Source organism: Gambusia affinis, linkage group LG17, assembly GCF_019740435.1.
Source record: "Gambusia affinis linkage group LG17, SWU_Gaff_1.0, whole genome shotgun sequence".
NCBI classification, from domain to species: domain Eukaryota; kingdom Metazoa; phylum Chordata; class Actinopteri; order Cyprinodontiformes; family Poeciliidae; genus Gambusia; species Gambusia affinis.
In genome coordinates this window covers 9,616,155-9,639,344 of record NC_057884.1, presented here as the reverse complement: position 1 = coordinate 9,639,344, position 23,190 = coordinate 9,616,155, and the positions used below count along the sequence as shown (strand labels likewise).

The 23,190-nt window shown below is 38.3% G+C and overlaps 3 protein-coding genes across 3 annotated transcripts in view; all 3 read left to right on the top strand.

Annotated features, from left to right (window-relative positions):
• ptpn13 (protein tyrosine phosphatase non-receptor type 13) overlaps window positions 1–4,785 on the top strand; it is a 44,593-nt gene extending 39,808 nt beyond the window's left edge. Inside the window, exons 34-45 of the mRNA XM_044096186.1 lie at window positions 270–425; window positions 546–711; window positions 800–883; window positions 974–1,068; window positions 1,161–1,216; window positions 1,303–1,403; window positions 1,506–1,654; window positions 2,090–2,180; window positions 2,258–2,595; window positions 2,674–2,889; window positions 2,973–3,035; window positions 3,128–4,785. Of these exons, the coding sequence (XP_043952121.1) occupies window positions 270–425; window positions 546–711; window positions 800–883; window positions 974–1,068; window positions 1,161–1,216; window positions 1,303–1,403; window positions 1,506–1,654; window positions 2,090–2,180; window positions 2,258–2,595; window positions 2,674–2,889; window positions 2,973–3,035; window positions 3,128–3,205 (1,593 nt within the window). The 3' untranslated portion in view covers window positions 3,206–4,785. The remainder of the gene's footprint in view (window positions 1–269; window positions 426–545; window positions 712–799; window positions 884–973; window positions 1,069–1,160; window positions 1,217–1,302; window positions 1,404–1,505; window positions 1,655–2,089; window positions 2,181–2,257; window positions 2,596–2,673; window positions 2,890–2,972; window positions 3,036–3,127) is intronic.
• Window positions 4,786–6,318: 1,533 nt separating this feature from the next.
• On the top strand, window positions 6,319–12,203 carry sdad1 (SDA1 domain containing 1). The gene is made up of 22 exons (XM_044144081.1): window positions 6,319–6,571; window positions 6,648–6,752; window positions 6,840–6,938; window positions 7,036–7,146; window positions 7,687–7,758; window positions 7,847–7,947; window positions 8,030–8,087; window positions 8,174–8,248; window positions 8,359–8,460; window positions 8,715–8,784; window positions 8,876–8,979; window positions 9,078–9,135; window positions 9,208–9,266; window positions 9,347–9,423; window positions 9,937–10,034; window positions 10,131–10,207; window positions 10,421–10,550; window positions 10,682–10,773; window positions 10,858–11,045; window positions 11,500–11,584; window positions 11,718–11,879; window positions 11,987–12,203. The coding sequence occupies exons 1-22, from the start codon at window positions 6,482–6,484 to the stop codon at window positions 12,032–12,034; spliced, it is 2,061 nt and encodes a 686-aa protein (XP_044000016.1). The 5' UTR covers window positions 6,319–6,481; the 3' UTR covers window positions 12,035–12,203.
• A 759-nt stretch (window positions 12,204–12,962) lies between these two features.
• On the top strand, window positions 12,963–21,984 carry klhl8 (kelch-like family member 8). The gene is made up of 12 exons (XM_044144082.1): window positions 12,963–13,045; window positions 15,394–15,613; window positions 15,707–15,768; window positions 16,283–16,448; window positions 16,555–16,875; window positions 17,955–18,141; window positions 18,631–18,774; window positions 18,967–19,078; window positions 19,145–19,313; window positions 19,403–19,562; window positions 19,991–20,192; window positions 20,517–21,984. The coding sequence occupies exons 2-12, from the start codon at window positions 15,416–15,418 to the stop codon at window positions 20,638–20,640; spliced, it is 1,845 nt and encodes a 614-aa protein (XP_044000017.1). The 5' UTR covers window positions 12,963–13,045; window positions 15,394–15,415; the 3' UTR covers window positions 20,641–21,984.
• Window positions 21,985–23,190: the final 1,206 nt, after the last annotated feature.

The window sequence follows — 23,190 nt, the reverse complement described above, 5'->3', positions numbered from 1 at the left end:
TTTTGTTATTTATTTGTAAGCAAGCCCACACAATGTCCTTCAAAGATTTTCAGGCCCCTTGAACTTTCACTCCTTTATCTTGGTCTATTTAAATGAAACCCAATAAAATATATTACAGTTTGTGGTTTTTATCTGACAAAATATGAAAAAATTCCAAGGAGTAGAAGTATTTTTGCAAAACACTTTAAACATGTTTCAGTGTTTCTGACAAATAGTCACAGTGAGTTTCTGTTAAAGGGAATCCCATATTTTTCTTATTGTGAGTGTAGGAGGCGATTATAAGGTTGGATCTAGAGAAGCCACCGTCTGGAGGTCTTGGTCTCGCTCTAATCGGAGGGGAGAGGGGAATCTTTGTGAAGTCCATCACTCCAGGTGGCATCGCAGAGTCCTCAGGACAGCTGCAGGTTGGAGACAGGCTGCTTAAAGTGAGTACTGCTAGACTTTTAATAGATTCTTTTTGAAAATGTATTTCATACAGAAGCCTCAGATGCAATATTCAGCCTTTTTGAGGGTTTTAATATGACCGACTGTCTTTCATCGTCTAGGTAAATGATGACCTAATGACTAATATCTCCCACAACAAAGCTGTCACTACCATTCGAAAAGCTAAAGGCCTGGTACATCTGATTGTTTCAAGACCTCCTGACCAGAACCCAAACACATACCTGGCCCATCTACCTATAAACTCTGACAAGTGCAATGGTAACACAGGTACAATCCAGGGCTTCAGTGCTGCTCTTCAGGTTTTTATTAACAGCTGCTAAACTTGAATTTAAATTTTATTTTTTATTCTTTTTAGATCTGAGTGAGGACAGTGGTGTGACTAAGCTTCGGATGTTGGTTGAACAGAAATCCACCAACATTCCTACCATACCGCCAATAGGTACTGTCGATAAAACAATAGAGCGAATGAACTCGGAGTCTAAAAAAAACTTCAAATTGCCCTCTTAATGTTTCCAATCTACTTTGACAGACTACGACAATGGTCATCTGGAGGAGAAAAAAGACACAGAGCTTTCAGAGGACACAGACTGTGATGGATCCTCTTTACCTGAAGACTCTCCTGTGGTACAAATTCAACATCACACTTAATAAAACTCTAATAAAGAAACATTGCAATGTTTCTTTATTATTACATCGTTCATTTCTAATCCAAACAGAGTTCTCGGAAAGCAATGTGGCAAGAAGAGAGTGTTGACAGCCCAAGGGATGAAAAGTATGGATTTGAATGAAAACTTTAGTAAAATGAAGGTTGTATTGCCATATTTTCTGAAATATGTGCACCGTTTCTGCTCAAAACAGCAGCTACCTGCAGATGAGTGCGGTGCAGCCAGAAGATGAGGACTTGACATGGGGAAGTGATGAGCTCCCCATAGAAAAGATCAGCTCCCAGTCAACAGATGGTAGGGTTTAATTATTTTGACAAATGAAACTTGGGATTTGATTGGTTCCAGAAAGGAGAAATGAATGATTTAGTTCTGGATTTATCTGTTTATTTTGCACAGACAAGTCAATCATCACTAAGGAGGAGCTGACCACTTTACCCCTTGTCAGAGTGGTTCCTGGTGGCCAGTACACAGGAACTAATCTCCACTCTAAAGTCCGTGTGATAAGGGGGCTCCTGGACCAGAAAATCCCACTTCAAGAATTTGAAGTAAGTTTGGATTTAAATGCCTGTAGTTGCTGGTACAGGACCTGTTTGTAGGGAATATATGGGGTTCGTCTACAGGCCAGAAGAATGTGAGATTTCATTGTATTTATTTATTTTTCTGACTGGAAGGAAAACACATAATTTGGACAAATATTTGCATTCCCAGAGCTTATTGATGTTGACGTTGCTAGTTGCGCCAACATGGTCAATTATTCTTCTAGTAGTTAAGCTTCCTCCACCAGACCAGAAATATGTTTCTGTTTATGAAGACCTAACTGCAAATATATTTTTGTCTACTCCAATTTGGAATCCTCTCATTTCCCAATTATCACACCTCACAAGTTTAGAGATGTTCACCCAGAGTTTTAGTAAAGCATAACAAATGATTTTTGATAAAAAATTTTTTGAAACATTAGTTTTTATCTTTCTATCTGTTAGAACCTTCAGAATCTACAGCCACTCGATGACTGCTTAGTCGGTCAGACCAAGGAGAACAAGAAGAAGAACCGCTACAAGAACATTATTCCATGTAAGAAACTCATCATAACTTTTTCCACTTGGGGGTTTTTCAATTAAAACTAATAATACTAAGCTCATATCTCCTAGTCGACACAACTCGTGTGGTTATTGGCAAAGATGGCGGATACATTAACGCCAACTTCATCAACATGCAAGTGAAGAATGAGCACTTCAAGTACATCGCCTGTCAGGGACCTTTGCCCACCACACTGGGCGACTTTTGGCAGATGGTGTGGGAGCAGAATTCCAACGTGATAGCTATGATGACTCAGGAGATTGAGGGCGGCAAAGTGAAATGTCAGCGGTACTGGCCGGACACGCCGAGGACGGCGGAGATGGTGGACGACAGGTTGCAGATAACGCTCGTCAAAGACCAGCACCTAGACCACTTTGTCATTCGCCTCATTGAGGTCAAAGATGTCCAGGTGAGCACGATTTTATGCTGATTTATGTCTCGGGTAAAATAAATGGGACCTTTAACATCCATGGTTTTCTCTTTTAAGACTAATGAAACGAAGCTTGTAACTCATCTGAACTACACCGGATGGCCTGACCACGGAACGCCCTCTCAACCCGAGCATCTGCTCACATTTATTTCCTACATGAGACACATTCATCGATCAGGACCCATCATCACACACTGTAGTGCAGGCATCGGTCGCTCAGGGGCCCTCATCTGCATAGATGTGGTTCTGGGCCTTATCAGTAAAGATGCAGATGTAAGTGTGCAAAGTTTTGATTATGGGGCAGGTTTGTTTCATTGGTATAATCTAATAAATGTTTTGTTGTTTTTTTTCTTTAGTTTGATATTTCAGATATTGTGCGAAATATGAGACTTCAGAGACATGGAATGATCCAGACAGAGGTGATCATCTTTGATGTATTTAGTAGCTGAATTTATTATATTAATATCTAAATTGTTTAGCTCATCTTTCACTGCTTGTTTTGTTTTTATAGGAGCAGTACATTTTCTGCTACCAAGTGGCCCTCTATGTCCTCAGATGCCTTAAAGCAGAAGAAAACATCTCAGGATAGTAACCATATCTTCTAGATCCTGGGTGACCAGTCAGAGCAAAGCAGGACATTGCCAAATTACACTGCTTTTTAATGCCTTAATCTATTTTTTTCTCCAAGAATAAATCATTTAAGAAGTGTACTTTCTATTTTTGCTTTTTGTTCTCTGTAGCTGCTGCTCTTTTTCACTGCATTTATGCAAGCTGCTGATTGTATTTCTTATCAAACAAGAGAACATTCATGTTTTATTTTTCCTTTAGATTTTTTTTTTTATTGATGATGAAATGATTTTATATTTTATGTGGAACCTTTACTTTGATGCTTGAACTGGCCTTGACAGAATACTGTGTCAGTATTTGCTATGTAAATCTATTATACAGCTATTACATACTGCCTGAGGCAAATGATAAACTGAAAGTGTACATATTAATTTCCGGAAAAATTTAACTGGATATGTTTGAAATATTATGTAGAGGAAAATTTCTTTTAAATAAGATCAAATATTAAAAGTTTTATTTGTCTTGTCATATTTTATTGTTGCGTTTATTATTGCATTTTACAGCTGTTTCAGTTGCATTCATGCCATGTAATATGATTGCAGTCACACTCCAAGCTTCAATCATTTGATCGTGAAACACAATTCTGGTGGATAACAAGCACCCAAAATGTCAGAAGAAGAAATGTTGCTGTATTTACTCTGTTTATTGCTTCACCCCTGCAACATAGATGCCATAAAAGTGACTGCACTCAAAAAAGTATTATATGGGCTGAACTTGGTATGTGTTATGTTGTGCTCTATTGAAATGTTATCATTTGACTTCAAGTTTACACAATAAACCATTTTGAGTCTGAAGACTATGAATGATGTACATTGCAACTTTCACAATGTAACAGCCTTTATGGGTCACTGAAATACATTTTTAAACATATTTCTTTGATCTAGTTCTGTATATTTTAAGGCATTTTGAACCCATATGCCAGATTGTAAGCATTTGACCATTTAGTGCAGACAGTAGCTGACGACTTCTACCACTACGTGGTGCCAAAATATGGATTTTGTTTTGTCGTCTTTGAGCTAATTGGAAGTATTTGTTCTGGCATATTTTGTAATATTTGGAAATTACAATGCATGGAGTTCCTGTGTAGTCTGGAAATGTATGGAACATAATTTAATTTTCTAAGTGCAAATGTGTTGAAAATATATATATATTTTTTTGGCCTATAAGCTGTCCTTCCTTTGTCCCTCAGAGTTTCTGTCATTTTTCTTTTCTCCCTTCATTCCTTCCTTGTATCCTACCCTCTCTTCCATCCAATCTTAGTTTCTTTTGTCCTTTTTGAGGCCTTTGTCATACTTTCTTTCCTACCTGCTCTCATTTGTTCCCTCCTTCTATTTTCTTGTTTTTTGCATATTACATATTTCTAGGCCTGTGTGCTGGCATATTTATTATATTTTTTGTGAACTTTAGTATTTCATTTAAGTCTATGCAAAGGAATTGAGAAAACAGGTTGAGAAAAGTAGAATTTTTTTACATGAAAAGTATGTAGGAACCCTGTATGCAGAATCACTGTTAAGAAAATAAAACTTAATATTCTCTGATATGGCCATTTGTTGAAGGGTTCCATATATTTCTGCTTTATCTCACAGTTTTCTAATTTATTTTTTTGTTCAACAATGGAGGACTTACCAGTACATTAAATCTAAGTTATTTGAAAAAACAATTCCGACTGTCTTAGTGTTTTGAAGCTACAAAAGTATGCATGGGGATTCTAATTTTAGGAATATTTAAAAATTCAATTACTACTTTTTGGATGAGTGCAAAAATCAAAAATATTGTATCTGCTCAGACTATCTACTAGATTATGTAAACTATATTCTGTTTTTTTAATCATTGATGCAAATAACAGGAATAAAATGCAAATGTGTGGGTTCACTACTGATCTCAATTTGAATAGCTTGGGATGGGAAATTGAAATAAGCTCTTGCACACATATTTATGTATGTGGATATGTAAATTTAATACTATTTCAGAATATTTTAGATAAAGTCCTAATTCCAATTAAGAAGCTGTGGTGGGCAGGAAATTGCTTTTCCACAAATGCCTACCATCCACTCTGAAAATGTCTGAGCTATTTCACAATGAATGGGGGAGAAATGTCAGTATTTATATGTCCAAAGCTGATTGAGACAGAAGTGAAAAGTTTCTTAGACTTAATTGCAATAAGGGGATATTTTACAAAGTTTTCACTCGAGAGACATTACAAATATTTTCCTCTATCTGATGTATTCAACTGAAAAAGAGCACCTCTCTCATTTGTCAAAATTCATGGAAAGAGCTCTATACGGTCAACAGCTTAGATGCTTATAGCTGAGCCACATTGCCTCCTTGTGGATAAACTGATTTAAATCAGAGCAAAACTAAAACATAGCCTACTTATTTAAATCCTCCTTTACTTTCATAGTATAATTGATAATTTCATGAGGAGAAGGTACTTTGTAAATCTATTTAATTTAGCTTAAGAAAAAAATCATTTTTTTCATTAAAATGTTTACAGATGAATTTAAGTTTTTATGTAAATCCTTCAAATTTGGGCAAGTGAATTTGTCATATAATAGCTCAAAGTAGAAATCCGTGATCCTGCTTTTCCTAATTAGACTAAAAAATAAATAAATAATCACACTAAAAAATTTTATCCATATGCCTAATTTGTGGATTATTTATAGATTATCCACAGGCTAATTTGTGGATTAAAATTCAACATAAAGAATGTATTATGCTGATAGACAAGCTGAAGTCAATAAAATTGTACAACATTCACTTTAAAGGAACTTTATTTTTATTTCTCATAAGTAACGCCATGCAAAAGCTTTAAACTCGAGGTTGCAACACTGCCAATTTGAAATATAGATATCTTGAAATTTGTTAAAAATATGTTCTCTAAAATTTGACACTGGAAAAAAAAAATCACTGTACCATTATTTTTGCAACACGGGTCATTGTTATAACATTATTTCATTATCTTCCCCAACGCAACATAGTTAGTTTGACTAGAAATAATCTCACTATTGATTTTAAAAAGTTTCGAGGAATGTATTTTTGGTTATATGATATAACGTGTTGCCAACAAACTGTCCTGGTTTAGCAGAAAGCGGAAATGACGACCGCGTTAACGGACGTGACGTCGGCCCCCGTGTTTTGTATGTAATGGCAGCGTGCACATTGGCCACGCTTGCCTTTTAAAAATAGTTGTTTTTTTTCCTTAATTTTTGACACATCTTGTTTTGAATAATTTGTAGTCATGCCGGGGAGGCAAAGCAACAAATTACCCAACAACCTGCCGCAACTTCAGAATCTCATAAAGAGAGACCCGCAGTCGTATGTCGATGAGGTAGGTGCTGGGAGGAAACACTATCATGGGTTAAAGTTGTGTAGTAATTGTTTTTAATGCTTCTCTTTTGCTCCAGTTTTTCCAGCAATACCGCCATTATCAGTCCAATGTAGAGATCTTCAAGCTACAGCCTGACAAAGCCAACAAGGACCTGGCGGAGCTGGTCATGTTCCTTTCTCAGGTATCCCAGCAGCCTTCACTGTGAGACAACATGGACAGCAGAGATGTGATTGGTAAAAATGTGTTGAAATATCTTCCTGCTCTTCAGGTGGCTCATTGCTACACGCAGCAGCTGTCCACATTTCCTCGGGACCTGTCTGAGTTATTAAGGAGCTACCACACTATCATAGAGCCAGAACTGCGAATGGTGAGAGGCCTTTAAAAAATGATGCGGAGCATCATGGGATTTTAAGATCTACAAAGGTTTTAAGTTGTTCTTGATGGCGTCCTTTTGCTCTTGACAGACTTTCTGCAAGGCGCTGATTCTTCTGCGGAATAAGGATCTTATCGACCCCACAATCCTCCTGGAGCTCTTCTTTGAGCTGCTGCGGTGTCATGACAAACTTCTCAGGAAGGTCAAATATAAACACACCCATTAAAGTTCTTCACGTTTTTCATCACTGTGACGATGTTGTTTATGTGGTGACCAACTAGGAGTGGGCAATATGGGCATAAAGTTATATCTGTCCTATTGTGGTACAGTTGTAGTAACAATAAAAGTAACAGTGAGAACTATTACTTCTTTTTTGGGGAACTGTATGGCTGTGACTCCATGGCACAGTAATTACAGCCCCACAAACACAAATACTACTCTTGAAAAACATACCCATTTGTAATATGCTTCTTTAGCAGTAACTGCATTTAATCATTCAAATTTATGGATTTTTTTAAGAATACTCTCATTAAATTAACAGTGGGGAAGAAATGTAAAAATAACAACCCAAACAATGACAGTTTTACTTTAAAAGAAAAAACCCTATTAATAATCAATCAAAATCTTATGTTAAAAAATTTACCACAATAAATGATAAACCATGCGATAAATGCCCTCCCCTCAGTTCAGCACAAGTAATGCATATGTGTGAAATGTAAAAATATGTACTTTTCATCCTCAGACTCTTTACACACACATCGTGACAGATATCAAAAACATCAACGCAAGGCACAAAAACAACAAGATCAACACAGTAAGCTGAGTGTATCTGAGTCTATGTCAATTCTCTGTGATCAACCAGTTTAAAATGATCATTCCTGTTGTATTGTGCTTTGTTACAGACCCTGCAGAATTTTATGTACACAATGCTGAGAGACAGTAACCCCATAGCGGCAAAGATCTCCTTAGATGTCATGGCTGAGCTTTACAAGAGGAACATATGGTGGGTTTCATATAAGATCTGTGAAACCTGGAAGTTTCTTGTGAATCGTTGTGTTTCATAATCTGATTGTATTCCTACTCAGGAATGACGCCAAAACGGTTAATGTCATTACAACAGCATGCTTCTCCAAGGTGACAAAGGTAGGCTTTTTGTTTAGGGGGAAGGGATACATTTCTCAATCTGTACCAAGAAATAACTAAGTAAACATGATGTGCCTCTCCGCTAGATTCTTGTCGGAGGCCTAAAGTTCTTCCTGGGCAAAGACGAGGATGAAAAACACGAGAGTGATTCGGAGTCCGAGGTAAGTTTGATGCATGAGCTGGTCACCTGTGCAGGCGAGACTGTCTTTGAAATCTCAAAGTAAAAACAAAAACAAATCTCTTGTTTTGTCTTTTCTTTTTTTTTTTTTAGAACGAAGGAACGTCTGCAAGAGACCTGATGATGAAATACTCGACGGGCAGAAAAACCACCAAAAACAAAAAGAAGATGGAAAAAGCGATGAAAGTCCTCAAGGTAGCAGCTTTGTGAGATATATGTATTATATCTGTGCTCTTCTGAGGTACAGTCGGGACAGTCTTCATTCAAAATACTTAGAAATGATTTGGACCCGATGTACTACACAACTATGAATGTTTCTATTTTAAGTCGGAATAAACATAGGGTTGTCCTATTTTAATCCTGACCAGAAATATGCATTTTATTTACACATGTTGTTGTCGCGTACTGTTTGACTGTTAATCTGGTGTCATTTTCTGAAATAACTGCAGAAACATAAAAAAAAGAAGAAGCCTGAAGTCTTCAATTTTTCGGCGATCCACCTCATTCACGATCCTCAAGGTATGCTCACCTACTGTCTCCATCCTCTTATGCAGTGATTGGCATTCTAGTTTACTGAGCAGCTAACCATCAAGTCAATCTTATGATCAAGATTTCTCCGAGAAGCTCTTGAAGCAGCTGGAAAGCTCCAAGGAGCGTTTTGAGGTGAAGATTATGATGATGGAGCTCATCTCTCGTCTGGTTGGAATCCATGAGGTCGGTTTTGTTTTCGATTCTGCATGTCTCTATTGTCTTATGAAACGACAAATCAATCAAATATTAATGTAATCATTTTTGCTATTTGGCTTCTGCAGCTCTTCCTCTTCAATTTCTACCCCTTCATCCAGAGGTTTCTGCAGCCGCATCAGAGAGGTAAGTGTCGCTCGGTGTTGTGCTGCGCTTTGTTTTGGAGATTTTTCTAACGGTGCGCTGCGGTCTCTGCAGAGGTTACAAAGATTCTGCTGTGTGCCGCCCAGGCTTCACACCAGCTGGTTCCACCTGAGGTACATTCTAAGCTCACTCTGCAATTTACAAAGATTACACTTCTGGGTGTGAGATTGTTTATGTGTGTTGCTCTCTGCAGGTCATTGAACCGATGATCATGACTATTGCCAACAACTTTGTGACAGACAGGAACTCTGGGGAGGTCATGACTGTTGGGTAAGTAGTTAATTCACATTTAATAAATGCCCAAATAATGTCCTTATTCACCTCTTTGTGGACAACTCCGTTAAACTGTCAGGGTTCGTGATGCAAAAAAAAAAAAAAAAGGAACAATGTTTAGTCATTTTATAACTTCCTCCATATTTATATTTACGCATTTCCTGGGCAGTTAGCTGAGTCATAACTAATCCTAAAGGGAAAAACAGAAAATTATTTTAGTTGTTTGGTTTTAGCTTGAAGTGTGCACCCTTAAAGTAAAAGTATGTAACCTTTATTTATTTATTTATTTATTTTTTACATATCTTATGAGACAGATAATCTGTGAAAATATTAAGTCCTCTGCCTTCTCCCAGTTCTATCTGGAAGCAACCAATAAGCTCCAGGAGGAGGGTCTTAGTGCTGTCAGTCATCTTTGATACACTTTGCCATAGTTTTAATTTAAGGTTGTGCACAGTAATGCACCAAGTTTATTGACACATTTGAGATATCGATCATGTTTGCACGTTTTAGCATCAACGCCATCAGAGAGGTGGCAGGCCGCTGCCCGCTCGCCATTAATGAGGACCTACTGCAGGACCTGGCTCAGTACAAGACTCACAAGGACAAGAGTGAGCAGATTTTCTTCTATTTATTTATTAAATTGTTTTATATTTTTATATATATATATAATTTCACATTCACTCTGTGTTTTGCCACATTTTCAGACGTAATGATGTCTGCCAGAGGATTGATTCAACTGTTCAGAAATCTCAATCCACAGTTGCTGCTGAAAAAGGACAGGGTGAGCTCATGATGTGTGTCAAACCCTAACTCTCATTAGCCCTAATACATTGTACTCAATAAGGAACAAGAGGAACAATACAACATAACATTGAATTTATAATGAATGCTAAAAAAAAAAATAAGTTGGAAAACTTGTTCCATTGCTGCTTTTTCAATTTTTAGCCCTAAAAATAAGTTGAGCATCTATAACTAAATCAAATTTGTTGTGTAGGGGAGGCCCACAGAAGCCTCCAAAGAGGCCAAAATAAAAGACTATGGAGAGCTTGAGGCTAAAGACTACATTCCTGGAGCTGAGGTTCTGGAGGTGGAGGAGGAAAACAAAGAGGAAGATGAAGATGAAGGTCAGCTACTGTTGTACTCAGGAACTATTGGGCCTCCATTACAGTGCTTAATATAGAAATGATATCCAGTCCTGCATATGCTTGAGAGACTTTTTATTTTGTTGGCAATGTTGTTCCCTATAATTCATCAGATGGTTGGGAGAGTGCTAGCATCAGTGACGACGACGAGGACGGAGAGTGGGTTGATGTTCACCACTCATCTGATGAAGACGCAGGAGAAGTGGTGAGAAGTGGGACACACAACCACTCAGACTGCAGAAACCTGGTGATTTGAATTCATTTTAAGTACTTCCAAAATTTCTCCAAGGCTGAGAAACTCCAGAGTATTCCAGCTGAAGAGAGAAAAGCGAAGGCAGCGGCGGTCAGCGGCAGCCGGCTCCTCACTCAGGACGACTTCAAGAAAATCCGTCTGGCCCAAATGGCAAAAGAGGTCAATGCTGCTCCAGGGAAGGGTCAGAAGAGGAAAATGGTAGACAGTGACAATGAAGAGGACAAGTGAGTAACACAAAATAGAGCAATATTTAAGATCTGCCTTTTAAAATTTTGTGTCTGACTTGAAATCTTTTTTTTTAACCTACTCATAACAGATTTTAACCTAGTTCTGTTCAAGAATCTCAATAAAATACAAAGAAAAAAAAACAGCATTCAACTGAGTTCTGTCTAACTTTCTTACTTTGAGTCTTTATCAGTTTTTTTTTAATATATATTAGGATCAGACGCGATGTCACACTGTGTGAGAAAACCATTACTGTAAAGCAGGGTTTTATAATAATTTATAAAATGATCTTGATTTTATGTGTTGAAGAAAAAAAATATAATTTTACAGTATAGCATCTGTTTTCTGTTAACTTGTGGATTTACTAACCTAGCTTTGTTTTTTTGTGCAGCTCAGAAAACAACAGAGGAAAATATTGAAATAATTTTTTACTCTTTTTCTTCAAAATTTCAGAGGGGAGCTGCTGACCCTGAGACACATCGAGAAACTGCACAAAAAACCAAAATCAGACAAAGAAACCCGACTTGCAACAGCCATGGTAACATCTTACGCCTGCTTTCAAATTTTACACTGAATCCGGAGTTACTGGATTTGTGACCGACTGGAATAAAATTACTCACCAATATAATAAGCAGTTATTCATGACCACTGAAGGTATGTTTATTGTCTAGGCCGGACGAACGGATCGAAAGGAATTTATGAAGAAGCGGACCAAGCTGAACCCACATGCCAGCACCAGCAACAAGGAAAAGAGGAGGAAGAAGAACTTCATGATGATGAGACACAGTCAGAGTGTCAGAACAAAAGGCAAACGCTCCTTCAGAGAGAAACAGGTAGCTCAAAATATATATAATGTTTTATTTCTCTATAGCTAAATTTCCTTTTGCCTGAGAAAATATTTTGACTTTAAATTATTATTGTTATTTTTTTTTTTATCCAGCTCGCGCTCCAGGCCGCCCTACTGAAGAAGAAGAAGCAGTACAAGTAGGACAAGCAGGAGACACTCATGCTGGCTCTGACAGCCATGAATATGACTGGGTCAAATAATATTGTACATCTTTTGAATGGCATGTAAACTTACTATCTTCATGTATTTTTTGTGTGCAAATGTACATTAACTTACACTCTTTTGAAATAAATAATCATTACTATTAGGATAATGTTGTGTGACTTAATTTTTTGAACATCCCAAATTTGAATAATAAACCAAAAGTTTTTGCAAAGATGTTATATGTACAGAAACAGTAATAATTGTCAGTTTCCTCCTTTTCAAGAGAGTGTTATTCAGGTTAGTTTCATGACCTCGTTTCAGGCTTCCTCATTTTTACAATCGCTAGCAGGAATTTGCAGTCACAACTCCGATATATTGTAACGAAACTTATGCCAAGGTGCAAAGATGTTAATGTGTAATTTTATGAGACTTTATTGCACAAGTCAACTATGTGTGTAATTACATTTTAACATTTCATGGCTTTGCCTGCTACTCTCCTGGCCTTAACTTTGGGTCTTAGTGTTCTGTACAGGAAGTCCTGTTAGGCAGACCCACTAATTTAAATGTCAGGATAAACTACTGACAGAATATAATTGGTACTCTGGTTCAAAGTTGAATTTAGCACAGTTTTATCCACTGATTTCTCAGTGATCCCAATTTTGTTATGTATTTCAGAGAGAAACTTAATGACTAACTACTTTAGGATTTGGAGATATCCATGGTTGAATAAAATTAAATTAGTTCAAATAAAATGCCTTCAATAAAATTCCAAATAATTATTTTTACTATAATTGTCTTGTTAAACCTTTTTGTGAACTCTGGAGAGGAAAGGGAAATCTGAGAAAGTACAGTAAGCTTCATAATTCTGAGTCTGGGTAAATGTCTTAAGTCTGTTACCAAGATATTATTATCCGAACTACAATACCCATGATGCACTTGAGGTAATAACAGCCGTGCCAAACGTTCCACTCAAAGAAGCCGGCATTTTATATCTTTCTACGATATGAGGTATTTAATTTATATATGTTAGATATAACTTAACATTTTTAGGACAATTTACTGTAATTTATATCATTCTGTTATGAGTATTTTGATAGGTTCATGGTTAAATCCTCGCCGTTCCCTGCCAAGCTAGCTGTCATGCCGTTGCTGTTAGCAAACAAGCTAAGCGTCAACATACCGTTAGCCTAGCAAGTTTAATTTATCATGTTAATGATCGTCGAAGCGATTCATTTGATCAATTGACGACGATTTACGAAAACTAATGGCCTAGAAATAGGGTTGTAAACTACGTGGTAACTAGTTTATAACCGTACATGATAATCTGTGACGTGCAGTTTAAGCTGTGATTTAATTTTAGCTTTCGTGCTTTGTCTTAACAAACACTTTTTATAGCTGCAGTACCTTTGTATAATATATAATAGTTTTTCTCCCATGAGTCTTGAATGACAGTTGGGGTCAGATATGCTAAGGATCTTTTTTATCACATTGATTCTTAATATTTATCACAGCATTGAATAAATGAAGATGTCCAATATAGGACATCTGAGACTTCTAGCATACTATTTGGAGGAAAGTGTAGAGCACACATGTGAACAGATATGTTTGTTTTAAAATGGGTAACATTTTATGAATGTCACTTGTGTCACAAGACATTGAAAAGATGTGATAAATATGACTCATCCTTGTCAAAAACAGAAATACTTGTTAGCTGAAAAAAATCTGAAAATCAATGTTCGCATTTCCAAAAGTCTGGATTGACATGTGAAAAGAAAACATGGAATGTAAAAATATTTGGATTCTTTATCCAGTTGACAACATGATAAATATTAAAATTCCTAGAAAATAAGCCATTTTGGGGATTTAAAATCATAGATGGACATAGGAGTGCTAAATTCATCCAAACATCTGCCAGTGTGCCTTTCCATCTCTTAATGTAAACTCTTCATCATTCCATTCCTGTCTCTCCTTCCGTTCCTCCATTTTGCATTTCCAAGTCTCCTTTTGGTGTTTTACACATAATTAGGCAGATTTTAAAAGTGCTTATAAAATTTTTGGTTTGAATTCTTGAATAAATCTGAGTAGATGTACAACAGGAATTATTATTTTTTTTCACATATAATAGCAGGAGGCTTTTGGTTACCTGTGAGGCTGAAAAGCGCTGATCTGTTTTTAATTGAGTGGATGTAACTTAATGCCTCAAAATGTCGAGGAACTACAAAGTGAAACAGAGCTGATGGAAGTCTTTTGATCCTCAGTTTGTTTGATGGGACTTGATGTTTTCGGCTCTCATAGCTGAGAGGACTAATGATGAGGGGTGATACACTGAGCCTATTCATAGTCAGGCGTTTAAAGCTTAAAGGATACAGTACAGCTGCCATGAGGTGTGGGTGAAGTTTCCACATTGTGTTTTGTTCTCTGACTCCCAATGACAAACCATTACCCTAAATGGTTTTGGCTAATGGCTAAATAGTTGTTTTCATTGAATTTATCAGCAGGTCAGATTTTTATGTAATATTTTGTTGCAAAACAAACAGCTACTGTAATCACTTTTTTTTTTTTTTTTTGCTTTGCTTTTATCGCAGGTCATCACTCTATAACCCAGTTTCAGCTGCGCATAAGTTTACAATATGTTATTGACCTCTTCATGGTGGAGTTATAAAAACTTTAGTCACATTTAGGATGTTTTGATAACTGCAATGAAATTTAATACTTGTATCAGCAAAGAAAGTCTGTTCAAACTATAAAGCTCCCTTTATTCAAATTGTTAGGTGACATAAAGTCCTGAAATGTCAAATATTACTCCTGTCCATATCTTTCAGCTGCCAAGCTGAAATATTTAGTCTGTTCTCATTATTATGGAAATTCCTGAACCTGACCTCTTCTGTATTTGTGGGAAAATGGCTAAGGTTGTTAGATTTCTATTTTTTTATGCTTTCCTTAGAAAATAGTCAGTGTTGAAGAAAAAAGGGGCTGTGGTAACATTGATGCTAAGCTGGGATGTCCCAGTCTGGTCCTCAAGATCTTTTATGCTCCAACTTTGAGATGCATCACTGGCTTGTTACCAGGCCTCTGTGGAAGAGCCATTTGATTCATATTTCAAATGTGTTGGAGAAGGGAAGCATCTAAAAGTTGCAGGATGATTTGCAGAATTGGACATCCCTGTTGTAATGGTGTGAGTGTTTCTTTTTTCTTTTTTTTTTCCATAAATCTCTGGGCAGCTTTAATCATAACAATCCTCTTTAAATGCAGATTCTAAGATCTGTCCAGTTGCGGTTTCCCACTCGCCTGCTTTCCCTTGCCATGGTTTCTTTCCTCGAGCAGTCTATGATATTTGTTTCTCTTCACTTTTGCAGGTGTCATTTCCTGTAGCCCACCATGGCGCCGGGGGATGTGGTGCCAGAGCATGCCAAACAGCAGAAGTCCAAGGAGAAACGTCCAGGAAACAAGGCACCAAAGTCAGAATGTGAGGCGGATGGGTCATTTGTGTTTGAGGCTCATGAAGCCTGGAAGGATTTCCATAACTCTCTCAGGCATTTCTATGAAGTGGGCGAACTGTGTGACGTCACGCTGAAGGTAGACAGGGACATGTCCTCTATTTTCTCGCCAGCATTAAGTTAAATGCACCCTGTTTTCTGTGTCACGTATTCTGTGTTTCTCCTTTTATAGGTTGGCAGTAGGTTGATACCGTGTCACAAGTTAGTTCTAGCTTGTGTTATCCCCTACTTTCGGTAGGTTTAGTTTTTGTCTTATACACGCAAGATATCCTTTGGGTTTTTTTCTATTTGTTTGAAACATCTGTCAGTAATTCAATTTTCACGTGGAAGCATTGCGCCTGATCCATTATGACAACACCATGTGCGCCACATCAGTGGTAGTTTTTAATGAGGACAATGTGGCTTTCTTTAAATTTATGGGTCATTTTGATGTTTTTGGTTGAACACGGTACCAGAAATCAGTTACTGTTGTTGTTTTATCTCTATGTTTTCAACCTGTTGAGTCACTATTCCACATTGTGGTATTATGATGGCAAATAAGCAATGCTAGCTGGCTACTTATAAACAGCATGCAAAATAGAGGTTGCAACTTTATTTTTTTGTTGATGTGAGGTTTTTTTTGTTTGTTTTTTTAATTTTAGGTTATAAAATTGCACCACCAAATGAACCGTTTTGGTCACAGATTGGTTGCATTGTTTTTCCTTTTTTCTCGCATATCAAATTTTTAGGGCTTTGTTTCTCTCCTCAGGGCAATGTTCCTATCAGACATGTCTGAAGCCAAACAGGATCTTATAGAGATTAAAGACTTTGATGGAGATGCCATCCAGGACTTGGTGCACTTCGCCTACTCCTCCAAACTCACTTTAACCGTTGACAACGTTCAGCCACTGCTTTACGCTGCCTGCATCCTACAGGTAAACAGAGAACTCTCTCTCAGTAAGCTCTTTAGTTTAGTCGAATTTATAAGTTTGAATTTTATGTCATAATGTGTGAATGTGCTTCTCTGCTTGTCTCTGTCAGGTTGAGTTGGTTGCCAGAGCTTGCTGTGAGTACATGAAGGCCCACTTCCACCCCACCAACTGCCTGGCAGTCCGAACCTTTGCAGAGAGCCACAATCGAGTGGACCTGATGGACATGGCTGACCGCTACGCCTGCGAGCACTTCACTGAGGTGGTGGAGTGTGAGGATTTCACGTGCGTGTCACCCCAACACCTGCGCACGTTATTGTCCTCTTGTGACCTCAACATCCACTCAGAGACACAAGTGTATAACGCAGCTGTGAAGTGGCTGAAAGCGAACCCACAGCACCATGAAGCCTGGCTGGACCAGATCATGTCTCAGGTTAGAGAATGGAAATTTTCAATTTTAGTTTTTGTCTTTGTCTACATTGGCAAAGTTCATTATGAAAAATGTTTACCTCGACTACCATTAGTAATGAAGGATTCCTACACAGCATAGGACAGTAAGGAATTTAGTTTCATTTTCTTGGTTTGTATGGAAAAGGAATGAATGCACTTATTTTAGGCTTTATTTCGCATGTCTAGAAGTTGTCTTTCCTTCATTCTATTCACTTATTCTTACTAGTGTCCTTTCTTTCTTGCCTGTTCTTCCCCGTCTCACGTTTTCTTCTGGCCTTCTGTACTTGTGTCTCAACACTCTTCTTCCATTTCATCCATCCATTTTCTTTACACCCTTCTTCCCTAAATGGGGTCGGGAGGGTTGCTGGTGTCTATCTCCAGCTGCGTCCCGGGCGAGAGGCGGGGTTCACCCTGGACAGGTCGCCAGTCTGTCGCAGGGCAACACAAAGACTTACAAGCCAAACAACCAGGCACACACACACACACCTAGGGAGAATTTAGAGAGACCAATCAACCTGTCCGTCATGTTTTTGGACTGTGGGAGGAAGCCAGAGAACCCGGAGAGAACCCACGCATGCACAGGGAGAACATGCAAACTCCATGCAGAAAGACCCTGGCCGGGAATCGAACCCAGGACCTTCTTGCTGCAAGGCAACAGCTCTACCAACTGTGCCACTGTGCAGCCCCAACACTCTTCTTTCTGACCTTTTTTCTTGTCTGTTCCTTGTTTTCTAGTTCAATTAATTTTTGTTCATTCTGTGCCTCATTCCATTAAATAGCTTTTTTCCTCATCCTGTGCTAACAAATAATTTTACACATCTCCTACCCACTGTATTTACTTAAGAATAATAATAATGATATATAAAATCTGCCCTTTATAGAAATATTTCCCATAAATTTAGATAGATTACTAGTATTTTAGATTTTAAACTGGAAGGAAAGAACTAACCATCTCAAAACTTGCCTCTCAAGAAGTCGGGACAATTCACCTTGAAAATCTGTATCAACTCTACATGTAGTTTCATTTCTTGACTCAGTTGTCGGAGCCACTGCTCTGTCCAGGTGCGGCTCCCGCTGCTGCCCGTAGAGTTTCTGACGGGAACCGTGGCAAAAGAAGAGATGATCAAGCGGAACCTGGACTGCCGTGACCTGATGGATGAGGCCAGGAACTACCACCTTCACCTGAGTAACAAGGTGGTTCCAGACTTCGAGTATTCTGTCCGTACCGTCCCACGGAGGCACACCGCAGGTACTGCTGTCACGGCAACACTCAGTCATTTCTACTGTGCTAAAAAAAAAAAAAAAAAGACGCAGCTACTTACTAGAAACAAACTGGGTTTCTGCATGCATATGTAACAAATTCACGGTCATACCTATCCCTCCTTTTAAAGTTATAGTGAATTAAATGTTCTTCTCAGTTTGAAATTTGTTTTTGCATATAAAATCTGAAAAGTGTGGCCTGTAATTGCCTTCAAAAGTCACTTACTATTTAGGTGACTTCTGGAGGCAATTCTTTGGAGTGAATTTTATTTAAGAATAGCAGAGTTTTGTAGATTTTGAAAAGCACATCAAGCGTTATGATTGTAATGCGACAAATGTGAATCAGTTCAGTGGGTATGACGATATTTGTTGGGGCACTTTATACACCTCCATATGCTTTTTCTCGTAAATTTTGTGTTTGTCTTCAAGCTCATAACAATCAGTTATTTGTGTTTGTTGCGATCATCTCCTTGTTTAGGAGTTCTGTTCTGTGTTGGGGGACGGGGAGGTTCTGGAGACCCATTTCGCAGCATCGAATGCTACTCCATTACTAAAAACAGTTGGTTCTTTGGTCCTGAAATGAACAGCAGACGCCGTCATGTGGGTGTGATATCTGTCGGAGGTAAAAAGGGATTCTTGTTCAAATGTTTCAGAAAATAAAGCAAAATACGATAAACATTATGTAGCTTACACAATATGGAACTCGGTATTGATAAAGTATTTGTCACAAATTTGAAGAACTCCCATTAATATTATGTTTGTCTGTTTGTTGTGAAGTTCCCCCTACATGTTGGGTGTTTCTTTCCTACCACAGGTAAAGTGTATGCTGTCGGCGGCCATGACGGTAACGAACATCTGGGGAATATGGAGATGTTTGATCCACTCACCAACAAGTGGATGATGAAAGCCTCCATGAATACCAAAAGGTGCACAATATGTGACACCGTTTAAGTTTTTTGAACTTATTGAACTTAAACGTTCGCTTTTTTCAGGAGGGGAATAGCACTGGCGTCTCTCGGTGGTCCCATATACGCCATCGGAGGTCTCGATGACAACTCCTGCTTCAACGACGTAGAACGTTACGACATTGAAAACGACAGCTGGAGCGCCGTGGCTCCGATGAACACGCCCCGAGGAGGGGTTGGATCTGTGGCTTTGGGGGTGAAAGCATGAGGGAAAAAATCAATCATTTATTCTGTCCATTAGACGATTTGATTCTCAGCACGCTGTCGGTTGCACGTTTTCTTTAGAGTTACGTGTACGCAGTGGGAGGAAATGATGGTGTGGCGTCACTTTCCAGTGTGGAGAGGTTCAATCCCCACCTCAACAAGTGGACGGATGTGTGCGAGATGGGCCAGCGGCGCGCCGGGAATGGCGTCAGCAAACTCAATGGCTGCCTCTACGTTGTTGGTGAGAGGAATGTGGCATCTCTTCGACTCTTGTCGGGTTACGCAACGTCTCTTGGAGCCATAAACAGCAAGTCTGAGAAATGCGGCTGAGATGTACAGGAAGTTCTCCATTTTGATGCACACTCATCACATGCTTTGGGATCACACCCTTCAGTTTTACACACAAAGGCTGGAGTTGAGACAAAAGTTCATGTTTTGTAAAGCTGTTTTGGTCACTTATTCACAGGCTGGGTTTTTATTGCAGAGTTTGAAGTTAAAGAGTTTCTTCAGCATTTATAGTGTTAGATTGCAATGTGAACGCTTAAGTTAATTACAATGTTATTCCACTCAGATCAGTTTTGCACATAACTATTTACATTATACACGCACTTGTTTTACATAAGGGCAACCATCTTTTAATAAATGTATCTCTTTGGTGACGTTTCCAAGGTGGCTTTGATGACAACTCCCCCCTGAGCTCCGTGGAGCGCTTTGACCCCCGGATGCACCGCTGGGAGTACGTGGCAGAGCTCACCACCCCGCGCGGTGGTGTCGGGGTTGCCACTGTAATGGGCCGAGTGTTTGCAGTCGGGGGACACAATGGGAACATTTACCTGAACACAGTGGAGGCTTTTGAGCCGAGGATGAACAGGTGAGTGAGAACATCACTGCAGTTCTGGACGCTGCAGTATCTGTTTTTCTTGAATGGCTGATCTTTATTTCTTTGTATAAAACGTTTGTATAAGATGAAGATTTGTGAAAAACATATCTGACGCAACACTAACAGCTAAAGTTTCTAATAAACAGAATGTTTGGAGCAGTTTGGTTGACTGCTTGGCTTAGCGTGTTTCCTCTCTGATCTGTTGGCTTTTTAATAATTTAGCTTGCTACATATTTCAATGCAGTTTCAATATTTATCTTGCTTCACAAACAAGCTTAGACTTTTTGACCAATCTAAATGTAATTTTAATTTCAGATGGGAACTGGTGGGCTCTGTGTCCCACTGCCGAGCCGGAGCCGGAGTGGCCGTGTGCTCGTCTCACGTCAGCCAGATCAGAGACGTCGGCCAGGGCTCCAGCAACGTGGTCAACTGCATGTGACGACCGCCCCGCGTTTGACAAGGTGACTGACTGCAGCGTCACCGTCAGATCCGATCACAGCACAAAGCACACAGCGAGCGAAGCTACTCGCCTTCACGCTGCAGGCCGATGTTCGGTCAGCACACCGTATCAGAGGATGACTAGGGAAAAGCAACAGACTTGAATTAAAAAAATACACACTGACAAAATTTTATGTTTCTAAACTTCTGGTGGTATTTGCAATCTTTAATGAAGTATTTTTTGTTTCTTTGTTTGTTTGAGTAGATATTATTTGCTGAGCTCTTATTTAAAGGAAACGTCCTGAGAATTAACGTATTCAGAGTAAAGACTGTAACAAGGGGCCAGTATGAAAGGATTTAAAGTTCTCTGAAAAGACGGCCGCTGCTTTGCTGCATTTGCTCCATTCGTCCAGAGTGATGTGACTGATCGCTATCTTACTGCCTCATTTTTGTCAGTCAGGATGTGAGGTTGTTTTCCTTTACTCCCACTCCAAGTTTTACATTTTTTCATGCTCTCTTTAGTTTTAAGCTGACCTAGCTGACATTTATACTTTGATTTTATCCGATAAGGAACAGTGCTGGTCAGTAAAAGCTAGAAACAAATCAGTCCTCGCTTTCAGGACCTTTAACGCTCGGGGACTCACACTCCTGCAAGTGCCAAACAGAACAAACTCTGACAAATCCAGTTGAAATCTGCTGCATTAATATTTCTTCTCCATTGCTGACAGAGGTGATATAAAGAGATCAAAGCAATATGTTACACCGCTTTAGTACGACAATATTTCCCTTAAAATTTGAGATTTGTGAATGATGATAGCTGGACTGTCAGAAATCCTAATCATTTTGATGTTTTAGACGTGTACGGTATTCAGACGAGGTTTGTATCTGCAAATGGTTCCATTATATTTCAATATGCATATAAATGTTTTTGTATAATCGAACAATTCCTAACTGTATAATCCATTGCTGTTCTCTATTTTCCTAGAATAGACGTGAGGTCTGAATATATTTTTGTCCAAATTAGGAAATTTCATGTTATATGTTCATACAGTATGTCAGTTTAGCACAAGTGGTTCTGCCATATGGAAGATTTCAAATATTTATAACCTTTGGCAGAATTTTCATAATAGGACTACAAATGACTCTTTCAGATATACTGTTTGTACAAGATAAATACAGTGTTGCACAAATCTTGTGTTAAATTTAACAATCATTTTTCTAGCAAACTTGAAGCCAGTTTTGTGTTTTTAAATGTTAATGTGTGAACAGTGAGGTGTTTGACTATATTGTGCTTTATGAACATAGTGTTGGTATAAAATTATTAAATAAAGTTGTTTGAATATCATTTAATGGGGTCTGGGTTTTCTTTTCTCAGTCTAACCTCTGGAATGGCCCGAACAAATTGAAAACTGGTTTCTAAAAGAAACCAACTTAACCTGTACGCCTTCTGATAAGACAAACATCTATAGATCCATTGAGAATTAGACTGCTAGGGGAAAACAGCAAGAAAAGCATTACGGCTCCTCTCCAACTTGCTAAAAGCCGTTTTTAACTGAGTCTGTGTATATTTAAGCCTATGTATCATTTTCAAACCTGTGTGGATTAGAGAAAAGTTGCATCAAATGTGTGCACTTAATTCTTAATTTTAAAGTTCATTAAAATTCTTTCATCCACATTGAAAATGTTTAAGTCATGTTTAAGTCCTTGAATGTCCGAGAAACTAACCAGAGCTGTGTTTTGTTTTGTTTTTTGTAAAAAAAAGAAAAGAAAAAAACTCTTATAGGGTCATTTTAGTACAATTGATAGTTTAAAAACAAAACAAAAAATACTATGAAATATTCCTGCCATACGGCCAACAACTACTGCAAGTTAGTGTTAAACCAGTGTATTTAATCCAAAACCAGTTTTGAATTGTGTTTGGGGAACTTGTCCTGCCAAAAATAACCCAAGGGTGTGCCGGTTTCAAACATATTTTGTTTATTTTGGGTGAAGTTGGATATTTTAAAAGTAGTCCTGCACCTTCATTATTCCTTTCACGTTGTGCCGCAGAGCAACAGACCATTAGCAGGATGCTGCCATTACTGTGCTTCACAATTGGTGCAGCAGCCTCACCATGACTCCTCCAAATATTCTTCATTTCATTGTAGCCAAACAATTACCCATTCATCCAACCCATTCTTGGATGTCTTAACCAACTTTCTTTGATCTGAGGGTGACATTTTGGGTGAGATGTTTGAAACCTGGACTCAGTTTGGTGCTCCAACTAGACAATAGTTGTAAACAAACACCTGAAGTCATGTAAGGTTTGTGATCTTAACCCCACTGAGAATTTTTTTAAAACTATAATAAAAGCACATGGTTTGTTTCAGGAAGCTAAATTTAAATTAGCTCTGTGATTTCTCACATGAGGAGTGATGAAGTATCCAGCAAAAGTTGTACTACAGGACCTTGCTTGAATATAGTTGTCAAATCTTTGCATTACAAAAGACAAACATCGTTCAGTAAGTGCAGTCTTTTTGTACAAAAGCTGAAAGGAGAGAAATTAATTTCT